The sequence below is a fragment of the Peromyscus eremicus genome, chromosome 11 (genome assembly GCF_949786415.1).
Source record: "Peromyscus eremicus chromosome 11, PerEre_H2_v1, whole genome shotgun sequence".
Taxonomy (NCBI): domain Eukaryota; kingdom Metazoa; phylum Chordata; class Mammalia; order Rodentia; family Cricetidae; genus Peromyscus; species Peromyscus eremicus.
Genome location: NC_081427.1, coordinates 52,316,462 through 52,332,389, shown reverse-complemented (window position 1 = coordinate 52,332,389; position 15,928 = coordinate 52,316,462). Strand labels below are relative to the sequence as shown.

The following is a 15,928-nucleotide window of genomic DNA, read 5'->3' as shown; positions in this document are numbered from 1 at the left end:
GATATAAGCCACAGTTTGTGAAACCCATCTGACAGGACCAGATTTCCTGGTCGTGCCCGGCCCCATGTAATACTTCTAACTTGGTCTGTACTTACCAAGTCAGGATTCTTGCTCTGTACCCAACAGGGACAACTATGGAAGTGAAGTAGGTGGCCCAGGAGACAACTAAAGTGTTCATACCCCTACTCCAAAGCGACCCTAAAAGCTTGATCATCACATGTATCTGCTGGGACAAAGAGAAGGCCACCCAACCAGGTAATAAACCAAACTTGAGATAAGGGGTCTCTGAAAATAGAGTTTATTGAACCATGTAGTTGCTAGACAGAAATGAAGGACCAGCCCTGGGACAACTTCCACAGCTACCAGCAGCACACTGAAAAGCATTTGAAGGGAGTAACTAACCAATAACTGATCTGACTTAAGTCCCACTCCATGAGATGGAATCCATATCCAACACTGCTTGAGTGACCAAGAACCTGAGACTAGATAGCCCATTGACCTAGGGCAAAATCAAGTAATTCTGGTCTAAGAGGAAAAAAAAAAATGTAGTGATAAAATGACTCCTAATGATATTATGCTATACTCATAAATCATTTCTTTGCTCAGCCATCATCAGAGAAGCTTCCTCCTGCAACTGATGAGGACAAATACAAAGACCCACAGCCAGACCTTGGAACACTCAGCCCTAAACGGGATGTCTCCACCAAAGCCCTCCCCTCAGAGCTCAAGAGAATCCATGGAAGAGGAGACAGACAGAAAGAGGGTAAGAGACAAAGGGGATGGAGGACACCAAGAAAACAAGGCCTCTAAATCAACAGGAGCAAAGCTCATCTGAACGCCCAGACACTGAAGCAGCACGCACAGGGCCTGCACGGTATTCACTGGGTCCTCAACATATTATGGCTTCTCGTTTCATATTCTTATAGGATTCCTGACTGTCTGTCTTCTCCAACTCTGATGTGACAGTTTTTGTTTGACCTTATTATATTTTGTTACATTTTTTAAAAATGAATGAATGCAAACCTAGCCAATAGGGTAAAGGTTATCAACAGAATTGTCATTTATATCTGTTAGGAGAAGGAAAATCAGTTTTCTCAATGGAATGACACTGGTTTATCAACCACTGCAGGGTAGATCTCATATTCAGTAGCTGACCAACAAATAACAAATTCCACAGGCGTGTGTGTGTGTGTGTGTGTGTGTGTGTGTGTGTGTGTGTACTTTTATTGGTTACAGTTTGGCGGGTTTTTTGGTTTTTTTTTTTCTTTCCTTTTTGGGTGATGTTGTATTTTGCTTTCTAGGCTTACGCTGTTTTGCTGTTGTACTGGATTTTTCATTTATTTTTTGACAAAGAACTTAAAAGTTGGGTGGATAGGGAGGAGGAGATCTAGATGAACTTTGGGGAAAGAAAGAATATGATCAAAATATATTTAAATTTAAAAATTGTTTTAAGTTAAAAAAAAATTTTAAAAAAACTGCACATAGTAGATGCTGAACTTTATTACTATCAAGCAAATAAATGTATATTAAGATAAAGGAGTAATTTGGAAGACTGTATTTCCATAAGCTAATAAAACTTACAAAATTATTATTGGCAAAGCTGTTGGAAAATAATAATTTTTATAAGCAACTGGTAAAAATATAAATTGATGGGGCTTTAGTGTTTGGCCACCTGTAGGAAATAAAATACCCAGTGACTGGCAAAAAGAAGAAAAGAAAACCAGAAAAGCACTTAGAGAAATGTCCCCTGGACCTGGGGGTTGTGGTGGTTTCTAACATGCTGAGCAAAGGAGGAGGGAAGTGAGGGGATATGACAAGCCGGACGGAACTTATCTCAGAAGAAACAGAAATGGTAACAGTCAGAGAAGAACAGCACACAGCATTTCTTTTGCCCTATATCCTGCCATGCTTAAAAAGGGTTTCACAAACTCTATTTTTATATTAAAAAGCAGTTAAGTACCACCATAAAATATGTACTGTGTAGGTTTTGTTCTGTTGTCTGTTTTTGTTTATTTTAGGTAAGATCCTTTTTTTATTAAGATTCTATTTATTAGGGTGGGGGAGGAATGGAGACAGTTTCTCTGTGTAGTCCAGGCTGGCCTCAAACTCAGAGATCCACCTGCCTCCACCTCCCAAGTGCTGGGATTAAAGGTGGGAGCCACCACCACCCAGAGAGATAAGATTCTTTATGTAGGCCAGACGGGCCTCAGACTCGTGATCCTCCTGCCTAAGCCTTCTCAATACTTGACTTCTAGCTATACACCTTCATTGCTGGGGGAATGTCTACAGAAACATTACTATTCAATGTTTTCAAGGAGAACATTATGATGATTAGAAATACTGGAAACAGAATGCTCTACTGGCACAAATGGTTAGTGTATGGTGCTTATACAGAACATTGTCAATTAGTCATCTAAAGGTTGTTTCTTTATAGAATTTGAAAAAGATGAAGAACCCAGGCAAAATGATCAAAATGCTAATATTTAAAATGATTTCTAGGGTAAAGTGAAGATATGGTAGAGGAAGGAGGAAGGGGAACCAATAAAATTACATGGACACAAGACAACATGACAGTTCACATTTTCTTTACAAGAAGTCTGATTTAATAGAAAACATAAAATAGTTCATTTCAAAAAAACAGCATACAACTTTTAGTGAGAATGAGTTACCTTTATTTGACCATGGTTTTGAGTAATAGTTTTTCCTGAAGCTGGAATATGTAGTTGTTGAGCCTCGCTCAAATATAGGATCATTTTCCTCAACAACACAGGGGCCTTTTGTTCTCAAAACTTCTACAGTTAAACTGAAAGAAAGACATTTTCAAATAGAATCACACTAAAAACAACTATGAAAAACAACAGTAGATGAGATTTAACTAGCCGTATTCTAAAATTTACCATAGCAGTAATACCAAAAATATAAGATATATTTGAAAAAATGATATTTAAATTCAAAATATGTATTTTCCAAACGTTATTCCTAAGAGGCAGAAATAAATGTCAACCTGTTTTCATTATAGCATTTTTAAAATAACTTTGGTCTACCTATTGCCATTTTTGCTTTTCTGTCTGTCTGTCTGGTTTTTTAGACCAGGCTTTATGTAGTACAGGTTTCGTATTCATCTGTATCTGCTTCCCACATGCTGAGATTGTGGGCATGTGCCATCACAACTGTTTTACTCTATCGGTTTCTACTGTCTCCTGGGCTAATATCACATCAACTATTAATGACATATAAAATCACCATCACATATAAAAATGTATTATCAATATTACATTTATATTTATTATAGTCAAATTTAAATGTTATATACATTTTTACTAACTAAACTTTCAAAACCTTTCATTTCTCTTTATTAACTAATCCCTTATAAAATATATACTTTAGAGCTGGAGACGGATCAGCAGTTAGGAATTGCTTGATGTTCCTAATGACTTGTTATATACACCCACACATCAGTGCAACTCTCAGCCCTCATCTGGGAAACTTGTATTTGCAGGAGATGATGATAACAGGCCAAAGTGCAGAAAATAGAAGAGACTACAAAATATTCAGCCCTAAACGCAACATATGTAACAGGTACTCCTCCCAAGGCTCCACAATCACTATGAAGAGAGGGTAGAAAGAGTGTAAGAGCCAGGATGACTACAAGGAGACATCTTCTGGACACAGAGCAAGCTAGCAGCTATACAGAGGAACACACAGTGACTGTTACAGCATGCAAAAGACCTCTGCAAGCCTGAACTAGAACAAATCCCAGCACAGAGAGGAGTGTCGAGCACAAAACCCCACCACTATCTGTGCACCAAATAGCAATCGATAGCTGCTGGTAAAGGGAGAGGTAAGTCTTCTCTATGAATGCATTTCCTAATAAGGTGACCATGCTCCAAAGGAATACCATACACCCAAGATTATTTGGGTAGCACTCACTGGTCTTGAAGGGTTTAAAAAGGAATGAAGTGGATCTGGAAATATGATCAAAACATGTACAAAATTTAAAACTCTCAATGATTAAAAAACAAATATGTGTATGTGTATGTTTTTAAAAAAAAAAAAATGCTTGCTGCTCTTCCAAGACTCAAATTCAGTTCCCAGCACCCACATCAGACAGCTTATAATCACATATAACTCAGATTCCAAGAGATCGTCCATTACAGCCATATACCAAAATATGAAATTAGGGTGAGGTGTAGTGACATATAACTTTAATCCTAGCAGTCAGAAGGCAGAGAAAGGTGGACCCCTGTAAAGTTCGAGGCCAACCTGGTCTACAAAGTGAGTTCCAGGCCAGCCAGGGCTATACAGTGAGACCGGGTTTCAAAAACTCAAACGAACAAAGTGAAATTAGTGAATAATGTGATAAAACCTAAATACCAACTTCAAGACTGAGTAAATCCTAGAATTCCACCCTCATTGGATAATAACGCACAGCTGATTCAGCAGCTGGACTGGGTTAACAGAACAGGAATGAGTAAAACCAAGTCAGGTTGACAGAAAATAGGACAGTGATACATCTCACGCAAAACATGCTACAATAACAGATTAATTTAGTCCCCCTTTCTGTTTCCAATATTTAACCCCACTGTGTATATTTACACAGTGGGGTTAAAGAGTTATACTGACAGATTCAGAAACAGAACCTCTCCTTAGACAAACAACCGGTGTTCTCTGCCATCCCCTCCCTCCTCCCTCTCGCCCCATCCCCTTAACTCACCTTTCCTCATCTAAAATAATAGAGCCATCTTCTGCCACTTTGACTCGAGGAACCAGCAGTGGCCCATCATCCGCCTCCTCCTCCTCCTCTCCATTATTGTCAGCATCAGGAGTGCTCTGACTTTCTTGTCTACTAAAAGTAAATAGTCGATTAGCAACAAAACACAAGTACTTCCTGAACAGTCCAGATTCGAAACAAGTTATTAAAAAAGCAACACCCCAGCTATTTCAAACTTTCCCTATAACTGAACTGAACAAACATGACCTGCCAGTCGTGGTGGTACACAATGTAATCTTGGCACTAAGGAGGCCCCTAATCTCTTCAACTCATACAGAAACACATGAAAATTGCAGTAATGCTATCATGTGATGTTTCCATTGATAAAAATATAGTATGATGTTTAAATTAAGCTAAATATTTCTATCTTGTCAAACATTTCTCATTGCTTTGTGATAAAAATATGCAAAATCTATTTTCCTAGCTTTCTGAACTATCTATACTAATAGATCTTTTTGAGTTGCTTAGTCTAGGAAGTAGGATCTTGCTCTGAAGCCCTAGGTAGGCTGGTCCTCACTATGTGGCTCCATGCTAGACTCAGCCTCAGCCCTCAACTGCTGGGCTCACAAAGGTACACTACCTTGTCCAGCCCTCAGGTAGTCAGTCAGCCTGAGGGGCAAACTTCCAGCACAACTTCTTGCTCCTATCCAATTATAACTTAGTTTTTCAAAAGGTGAATCCAAATCTTACATTCTACTACAATGTCTGCTTAATATTTTATTGAAGTACACATAAATTATAAATCTGGAATGATGTATTTAAAAATTGGTGAGCTGATGAGATGGCTTGGTGGGATAAGGTACTTGCACAAAGCTGGATGACCTGAGTTCAATCTCCAGAACACACAATGACTCCCACAAACTATCTTCTCACCTTCCACACTCTCCGTGGCATGCATGTGCCCACATATAAACACACAAATACACACTGCACACACACAATAAACACATGTAATGAAAATAAATGTGCTCTTTTAAGTGGTAACATGTTGCCTGGGGGAGGGGAAACTACAGACTTTTAAACCACAAAGAAACAAAGGTGGGAAGACATTTGTCAACATTCCCTTTGTTCCTTTTGAATCTTTTGCCACTTAAAGCTACTATTTTACTACAACAAACAACTCCATTTGCTGGGCATAGTGGTACATGACTTTAGCCCTAGCACTCAGAGACAGAGAAGGCTGATTTCTGTAAGTTCAGGGCCCTGCCTAATCTACATAGCAAGTTCTAGGCCAGCCAAGGCTACACAGTGAGACCCTGTCTTAAAATCTGAACATCTTTAATTCAAAACTCATAAGGCCAGTGAGATGAGATGGCTCAGCGGGCAAAGAGAGGAACTTGTGGTCAAACCTGACACCCCGTGTTCAGTACATGGAACACAAATGTTGGAAGAAGAGAACTGACTCTCGGGCTGTCCTATGACCTCCCAAGCTGTGGCACTCACATGGACACGAAGGCATGCATATGCAAGCGTAAATGTAAATCATAGTATTAGTCAATTACATATTCATTACACAAATACTGCAGACCTTTCATTCTGAAAGAGTGTGGTGTGTGTGTGTGGTTTTGAGACAGGTTCTCCCTATGGAGCTGTTGTGTGACAATTTCCTCCAAAACAGAACCTTCTGTGTGAGTGAGAAGCTTAAGACATGGATGTTCCTAGAGAAAAGCTTCATAAGCTCAAGAGCTAACAATTCAAAGGCTTCAGGAAGTCCCTAAAACTGAACTTCCCTCTCTGAGTGCAGAGAAGCAGTGAAGACTGAGACACTCTCAGATAAGCCAAGCTGACTAGAGGAGACTCAGGCCAACTGAGACGTGGTGTCTCCAACCTGTTGAACTGCCTCCATGCTGGGCAGAGTGCTAGGTTCCCAGCTTTCATGAGTCATCACCCATGCTGGGTTGGGCTCTGGTGATGCAGCTGTCTTTGAAATAACTTATGCTCTTGTAAGTAACCTCTCATTTGTATTCCTGATAATTAACACCCATAAAACTCAATGGTTCACCAAGTTGGACTCTGGTAGTATCCTTATGGGTCTGTCACCAGCACCTTATCTGGGGCAAGTAGACATTTACTCACATTGCTCCATGAAAAATGCTGCACATCAGTAGTCCAAGCTAGTCTTGAACTTGAGATTCTCCTGCCTCAGGTTCTTAAGGGAAAGGATTAGACACATAAATTACTATACCCAGCTAGAGCTCCTATATTTCTTTCTTTCCTTTTTTTTTTTTTTTTTTTGGAGACAGGGTTTCTCTATGTAGCCTCAGCTATCCTCAGAGCATCTATTCTTAAATGAGTCCATTTTTAGGAACCAACCAAATGTAATTATAGTACAACAGAAAATTCCATTTGAGGGCTGGGGATAGGGAGTGTTCAGTGGATAAATGTTTGCCCACAAGCGTGAGGGATTGAGTTTGGATCCTCAAAACTCATGTAAAAAATGGGCAGGCCTAGCAGCCAGCACTCAAAAATCATAGACAAGGGATTTTGGAAGCAAGCTGATTAGACAGACAAGCCAAAATCAGCAAGAGACCTTGCCTCAATAAATAAAGAGCAACTGAGAAAGACAAACACATGTGCCTATATAAGACACACGTGCAAACACACACGTATGCCAAACGAATGCATAAGCAAAAAAAAAAGAAAGGAAGGAAGGGAGGGATGGAAGGAGGGAGGGAGGAAGGGAAGAAGAAAGGGAGGAAGGAAGAAAAAAGAAAGGAAGAAAGGACATTAGCTTTCATTTTAAAAGTGTATCCAATGGCTGGGTATAACTCAGTGGTGGGGCATCTGTGTGTGGCCCCAACATGGTGGCCAGCAACAACAGAAAAGCACCTCATACAACAGACTGAAAAAGAAAGAGATAAGATGCTCACTCTCTTGTCGGGGTGGGAGCCAAGGACTTTTCAGCTTTCTTTTCTTGTTCAACTTTCTTTTCTAGTTCCACTGAAGAACTGTTAAGTACAAATAAAAGAATATTTTTTAATAAATTGATATTTTATCAACTCTATCTATAGCAAGAAGAAAATTCCCTTAGCTTCCATTTTTAATACAATATACTATAACACTTCATGACTAATGTTCAGCAGTCACTTTTTCACTTACGCCTAGGCAATGAGCTCAGTGAAGGCCGAGAATGAACTTGATCCCCAACACACACCCCAACCTAAATAAATAAATCAATAGAAGATTTTCCAGTCAAAAACTCATCAAGTACCAATATCTGCTGGGCCCTAGACTAGAAATGTTTCTCCCCTCTAACTCCTTAGTGAAGAGAGACTCTCAGTTCTGGGAAATGAAGCAGTCTAGGTGACTCATCTCCAGCAGCTAGTTGTCAAACTCAAACCTGGGTTTCTGGCCCTTCCTTCAGCGAGGCCAACAAAGACCGGGTGACCGCAAAAGAAGTTCATATGGAAGAATATGCTAATTCCACATCCTACACCACCAAAAACACGAGGAGCAGATTTATAAGATTTCTGCTTCTACCTCAGGCTAACTTTAATTAAAGCTTGTTCATGAAGAACTTGTTACTCAAATTGCACCATTACTAATAAAATAGGGCATAAAAACTATACCTTCCTTTATATCACATCGTAGTATGTAAGAAATAGAATCCCAATACTTAAAACAATACAGAAGCCCCTTTTAATCTTGGAGATAAAGGAAGGACATCATTTTCATCCCAGAAAGTAGTGACTTGATAGAACATGGCTGTGAGTACCTCAAATCAGAAGAACATCAGCTTAGACCTGAGCACCAGAGGAGAAAAATGTGTCTATCCTCATTTTGTTAGAAATTTATCCTACCAACAAGCTTCTGAAAAACAAGAAACTGTACTCTAAAAGTGCCCTATCACTACACACCCAATGTATGAAATAAAAACATAGATACATTTACTTACGTCATTGGATTGTTATCTGGTAAGTAATATATGAAGTCTCTCATAGTCATTTTTGAACGATCTAGTGGCCTCTGGCTTTCATTTGTAGCAAATTTGTTTTTCCATTGTTTCTATATACAGAGATTTTATAAACAGAATAATTTCAGACACACTAAACTCAAATATACACCCCACTGACTTAAAGTGCTTTAATATTACAATTATGACTAATTTTAAGAAATCACTTATAACTTGAATATTGTATTATACAATAACCTTAGTAGCTTCTTTAAAATTAGAATTAGAGATTTTATTATAGATGTTTTATTATGATGTAATTTGACTTGTGTGCATGCACACATGTGTGGGCATGTGTAGGTGTGTCTGTGCATTGCTCCATGGAGCCCAGAAAAGGGCACTGAGTGTCACCCTCTATTACTCTCTACTTATTCGAGTGGAAGCCAGCAAGACCCAATGATCCTAGACCCTCTCAGAGCTGAGATTACAGCTATTTGTGGGATGCCCAACTTGTTACATAGCTGCGGGGATCCAAACTCCAGTACTCAAAGCCCTCCAGTGAGGCATTGGTATCATTATTGGTAATATTTTACAGATAAGGAAAGACAGAGATACAAGAAGACTAAGCCACCCAGTGTAGCAGGAATCTTAAAAGGTCTTATTAATAAAATCAAAGCTGGTGATCCGATGCTCTCTTCTGGACTCCATGGGCACCAGGCACAAATGTGGTGCACATACATTCATACAAGCAAACATGCACACGCATAAAGTAATAAAATTTAAAAAAAAAAAAATAAATAAAATAAAATAAAATAAAATAAAATCAAAGCTGGAGTCAGGTATTGGGGTGAACGCTGAATGATCAGAGAAGCAGAACAAGCCACAGCTAATCTCACCTCGTCAATTCCTCAGCTGATCCTGTTTCCTCAGACTGGAAGCCTGTGTCCTCATCCAGAATGAATCTCAGCTGAACTGCTGCTAAAAGCCTAAAAGTTTAACCAGCTCTAGTTCCTGGTTTTCACACTTTATATACCTTTCTGCTTCCTGCCATCACTTCCTGGGATTAAAGGCTTGTGTCACTATGCCTGGCTGTTTCCAGTGTGGCCTTGAACTCACAGAGATCCAGACGGATTTCTGCCTCTGGAATGCTAGGATTAAAGATGTGTGTGCCACCATTTTCTGGCCTCTGTATCTCGTGGCTGTTCTGTTCTCTGACCCCAGATAAGTTTATTAGGGTGCACAATATTTTGGGGAACACAATATCACCACAACCCAGCATCACACCGCTAGTAAGAAATAAAGCCTAATTTTCTAGCTCCAAAGCCAGCTTTACTACTGCTCATGTATACTGTCATCAACTAAAAGGGACACACACTCTACTGTATGTATTCCGTAAGGTTTTTGCCATAGTTCAATTTAAAACATTACCAATTCACATTGCTCGATTATACTTATTTTAATTCAATTAAATATTCCATATCATTTAAGACATTTTTATGGAAACTATTTTCATATGCTTGTGTATCTATCCACATGTTCATAAAAAAAACCTTTTTGCTGTCACTCAAACTAGTGGAAAATATAAATGAATATAATAATAATTTTAAAATGACTATCAAGACAAACGTGATGATACAAGATTCTGGTGGCTGGGTCAGTCACACAGTGACCTAAAGAACAAGATCCTGTCTCACCCCTACCCACTACAAAAAAAGACAATGAATAAATAGTAATAATAATAAAGTCTGTCAGTTGAAAAAAAAAGTAAATTCACAAGGTTTACTTTGTACTACAAAAGACGTTATGTTCACGAGTCATTATCTGATATTATTCCCCCATCAATTTCGGCACATGCTGCTGCTTCTTCTAAAGGTAGCCTGTTATACTAACCGAAATACAGAAATCTAGCAGGCAACATCTCAACTTTGAGTTTGCTCACTTACCTTCTCTTTTCTCAGTTCTTCTTTCAGCATTTCTCTCAGTTTCCGGGCTTTATATATTCGGTATCTGTCTGAACACGGCTGTTTCTCTTTCGCTGGAGCAGGGTCTGGCTGGGGAGCCTCGTGAGGAACTGTAGGTGAGGGAAGACACTGTGAAGGAACACTGACAGGAGGCTTAACAGGACCAGAAGTGCCTGACACTCGCTTTCTTCTCTGAGCAGCAGTAGAGGACGGTTTGCTGGACTCTTCATCATTATTTTCATCACCAGTCTTTGCAGCACTACTGAAATTTTAAAAAAATGGGATATCATGAATCTTCTTTTGTTTACTTATTTATTTACTTTTATTTTATGTGCATTCGTATTTTTGCCTGCAGTTAAGTCTGTGTAGAGTGTCAGATCTTGGAGTTACAGACAGTTGTTCCCTGCCATGTGGATGCTGAGATTTGAACCCAAGTTCTTTGGGAGAGCAGTCAATGCCCTTAACTGCTGAGCCACCTTCCCAGCCCATGAATCTTCTTTTTTATATGCCAGTTTTAAAACAGTAAAGTCTCATTAAACAGAAGGAAAACAAACATAAAACCACGACTGACTTCAGATTTATGTTGATTACAACTCCCTTAGCTGGATGTGGTCTTCGTCTTAGCTCAGACTCTATTCCTAGCACTTGGGAAGCTGAGGTAGACAGACTGCCGAGAGTATGAAGCCAGTCAGGGTTACACAGCGAGTTCCAACCAGCTTGAGCTACCTACCAGGTAAGACCGTCTCAAAACCAAGTGGGACTAGTGAGCCAGTTAAGTGTACTACTCCTCCTCCACAGGACCAGAATCAGTTCCCAGCACTAACATCAGGACCTCACAAACACCTGGAAACTCTAGCTCCAAAGATCTGACATTTCTGTCCTCCATGGACACCTGCACACATGTGGGAGTCACTCATACACACACATACACACATACACACACACTCTAAAAAACAACCTAAAAGAAATATTAGTTTTGGTGTATGTACATTCTAAGGCAGGCTGTTTAAGTTAATCTTTACCAAACTTGAGTCCCTAAGCACAACAGAAAACACTAATAATATGCTGAGTACAAGAAACAGCAACAATAATGAAGTCACAGAACAAGGCTTAATTAGCCAATTTTAATAACTACATAGCTGAGAGGCTTGGACATTTTTGTTATTGTTGTTTTGCTCCATGTCTGAAATCCCAATACTCAGAAGGATTAGAAGTTTAAGATAATCCCCAGCAACATACTGAGTTTGAGGCTAGCTTAGGCTACATGAGACCCTAGTTCAAAAAAAAAAAGATCTAGTCATATTGGCTGTGGTACAGATTAGATACAAGTCACTCAGAAATGGGGCTGGATAGCTGTGTAGTGGTGGTGCACACCTTTAATCCCAGCACTCAGGAGGCAGAGGCAGGCAGATTGTTTCTGAGTTTGAGGTCAGCCTAGTCTACAGAGCGAGTTCCAGGACAGCCAAGGCTACACAGAGAAACCCTGTCTAAAAAAACAAAAAAACAAAAAAAAAAAGAAAGAAATGAGGCTGGAGTCATAACTCAAGATTAAGAGCACTGGCTGTTCTAGAGAACCTGGGTTCAATTCCCAGAACCCAGATGTGGCTCACAACTGTCTGCAACTCCAGTTCCAGGGGATTTGATACCGTCTTCTGGTTTCCACGGGCACCAGGCATGCATGTGGTGCACAGACATACACGAAGGCAGAACACCCATATACATAAAAATTTTTAAAAAGAAAAAGCCAGACATAATGGCATACGCCTTTAGTCACATCACTAGGCAGGCAGATCTCTGAGTTCAAGCCCAGCCTGCTCTACAGAGAGTTCCAGGACAGCCAGGGGCACACAGAGAAACCCTGTCTAAAAAAACAAAAAAAAAGAAAGGAAACCAGGGATGTAGCTCTAAAATAGCATTAACATCTATTTCTAAATATAGTATAGCATGGTTGAATAACTATGGTTGACAACAATTTTTTTTCACAAGATGGTTATAGAAAAGATCTGCAATATTCTCAACACAAAGAAACAATAAACTTTTAAGGTGATATACCATACTGTGATACAATCTAAATACATATTGAAATAACACATTGTACTCTATAAATAAGTATTATTACTTTGTATCAGTTAAAATTTTAATGTTAAAAAGGGAGTATAGGAGCTAGAGAGATGGCTCATCAGTTAAGAGCACTGGCTGCACTTCCAGAGGTCCCTGGTTCAATTCTCAGCATCTACATAGTAGCTCATAACTGCATATAGCTCCAGTTCCAAGAGATGTGATGCCCTCACATGGACATACATACATATATACAGGCAAAACACCAACGCACATAGATGATAGAGATAGAAATAGGGACAGAGAGACAGAAATTTTAAAAGGGGGGGGGGAGGAAGGGGGCATATAAATTGAGATTTTTAAAGGTCTACTTTTATCATATTTTATCGTTAGTTCTATATAAAAATTGAAGCTACCTTAATCTATGGAATAATCTCTCCAAAAAGACTTTTAATTTAAGCTCTTTTCTTAGAGCTGAAGATAGATAGAAGTCAATGGTAGATTGCTTGTCTAATATGCACAAAGCTCTGGGGTTCAGTCCCTAGCACTCTCTACCCAAAACTGTGGCCCTTAAAACAATATAACATATCAACCATTGACATTTTATATGTTAAATGCATATTCTGTTGGTTTCTACAACTAGCAAAAACCCAGAACAAAATGATCTCATTAAATAAGGAAAAGGACTTGGGATGTGACCAAGCCTGGTCAGCATGCAGAGGCCTGGCTCCCATCCCCAGCACCACATAAACCAGGCATCATGGCACACATCTGTCATCTCAGCATTCAGAAGGTAAAGCAGGAGGACTAGAAATTTAAGGGCGTCTTCTCATGCACAGTGAGTTCTAGGCCAACCTGAGCTACATGAAATTCTGTCTTAGAAAAAAAGGAAATTGCTGGGCATGGTGACACATGCTTTTAATCCCAGCACTCCGGAGACAGAGGCAGTTGGATCTCTTTGTTCCAGGCAAGTCAAAGCTACATAGTGCAATCCTGTCTCCAAAAACAAACAAACAAAAAACCCACAAAATAAACAAACAAGTTTATATGTGTGTATGTGTAAATAATCTAGTCTTAGGACTATGGCCGATTTATAAAATTTATAAAATATCAATCAGCATGCATTCCTACATAGTTAGCAAAAATCTCCAAACCCTTTTGAGCAGTGACTAATATTGGTATTTTCATTCTATGTAGAAATTTCCAAATAGATTCAAGTAAGAAACTTGGAAATTATGGAGAACCTTGAAAGTATCAAAATAACACACAGTACCAACTCAGATCAGCAGAAGAAATGTTGCTATGCAAACATAATTTGTACCATCTTCCTGTCACTTGATGTTGTTAGTAGTTTACAGGCTTTTTCCGCTTCATATTATAAAAACTGCAATCACAGTATTAATCTGTCACATCTTTAATCTGTACTATCATCTTTCCTTGTTTGTTTTGTTTTTTGAGACAGCATCTCACTACGTAGCTCTGACTGTTCTAGAACTCACTATGTAGACCCGGCTGGCCTCGAACTCACAGAGATCCCCCTGCCTCTGCCTCTCTATTGCTAGGACACTACACTTGGTTCTCGTCACCTTTTTTGAAACCAGTAAATTTGGGGGAACTACTCTCCCATGTCATGTTGAAAACAGTTTATTATATAATCATATCTGATCTCACGATATTGCCCCAAAGGAGGTACTACTAACTACATCTAACAGAGGAATAAGTTATCCCTGAGGACAGCCTACGCTGAGTTGTTAAACTAAGTAGGAGAGTCCTAAATTCAAAGGTGGCATTTGACGCGAGGCGTCTTAATTCGGGAAACATAGTAACTATAAAGGAGTACACACTGAAACCAAAATAAGCAATGAGTCTCTTCCCTTTTGACAAATGCTGCAGGTGTGGCTCAATGGCAGGGAGCTTGCCTAACACGCATGAGGCGCTGGGTTCAACCGCATCACCGCGTGGAGGGAGAAAAAAAAATTCAAGCAACAGTGGTGCTCTCCTTTTTAAAAGTAAATATTCACAAAATGAAAATCCCAAACTGCTTTCCATGTAAAGTACTCCAGGACAATTAATTAAGTATCCAAGTGATAGTGTGCCTATTCTTCACTTCAGAATTGTGAAACCTGGATTCCCATCCCTGTTTAAAAAAAAAAAAAATGGTCTCATCGAGAATCGTGACAGAATAAGTAGTCGCACCCTCCGATCAGGGAATTAAACTGCAGCTAGGAGTGGTTTCACCCAGCTCAAATCAAAGGCTTGCTGCAGACAAGGTACTCCGTGGTAAAAATCCAACAGTTCGGCTTCCTACTCGTTCTGCAAGACCTTACCTGGTCCCGGGAGCCTTTTCCTGGGGCTCCGCTCCCCCGGAATCCACCGCAGGCACATCTGTGGGCGCCGCTGGCTTCGGAGCGGACTCGGTGGCAGGCTCGGGAGGCTTGGGAGCCTCGGGTCCACGATGGAGATTGGGAGCGGCGGAGCCCCTGGCGCCTACACCAGGCCTGACATTCGGCTTCACGCTAAGGCGTGCCCTGCGGAACATGGCGGAGCCAGGGGGCCGGGAGCGGCGGCTCCACAGCCGCGCTCAGCCCACAGCCCCGGCCGCTGCCCTCGTCCTCCCACACAGTCACAGTCACCAGCACGGCGCTGGCTACCGCAATCTCGCGGCCCCTCCGCCTCCTCCGCTCTCCTGCCACCGTCTTCTCTTCATGACCCCGCCACACTAAAAGCTAAGTTTCTCCTCCCCGCGTCCCGGCTGGCAAAAAGGCGCCGGAAACCATAACGTAATCACACGGCGCCGCCGACTGACGTCACACTGCGGGCGCCGGGAACCATAGCAACTGCAACGCTCCGCAGCTTCGGTTACCTGTGAAGCAGAGATTTTTAACTCAAAGATAGATATTCTTTCTTCTGTATGACCGCAGGTGTTGCTGAAAAGGGAGCGCGGAAGCAGCTTGATCCTCTGGCTCTAACTTGTAATGCCCCCTCCCCCGTGCGCGGTGCTGGAGTTTGAACCCAGGACCGCTAGATGCTCCGCATGCATGGTACTTCACCACGGAACTTCACCCCCAGCCCACTTAACTGAATCTTTTATGGACTATTAAGGAGTTCTCGAAAAGAGTCAAAGTGTGCAAGAATGCAGAGACTTGTGGTGCATGCCTACTATCCCAGCGCTGGGAGACTGATCAGAGTTGTTAAACTTGCACTGGGGAAACCTTTCCCTGGAGCAGGGCTATAAGCTGCTATGCT

General features: G+C 40.6%; 1 protein-coding gene across 1 annotated transcript in view; it reads right to left on the bottom strand.

Moving 5' to 3' along the window:
• The window catches only part of Bdp1 (B double prime 1, subunit of RNA polymerase III transcription initiation factor IIIB), a 97,172-nt gene extending 81,629 nt beyond the window's left edge, over nt 1-15,543 (bottom strand). The window contains exons 1-6 of the mRNA XM_059276294.1: nt 15,010-15,543; nt 10,607-10,886; nt 8,667-8,776; nt 7,642-7,719; nt 4,715-4,846; nt 2,670-2,803 (exon numbers count right to left, since the gene is read on the bottom strand). Of these exons, the coding sequence (XP_059132277.1) occupies nt 2,670-2,803; nt 4,715-4,846; nt 7,642-7,719; nt 8,667-8,776; nt 10,607-10,886; nt 15,010-15,221 (946 nt within the window). The 5' untranslated portion in view covers nt 15,222-15,543. The remainder of the gene's footprint in view (nt 1-2,669; nt 2,804-4,714; nt 4,847-7,641; nt 7,720-8,666; nt 8,777-10,606; nt 10,887-15,009) is intronic.
• Nucleotides 15,544-15,928: the final 385 nt, after the last annotated feature.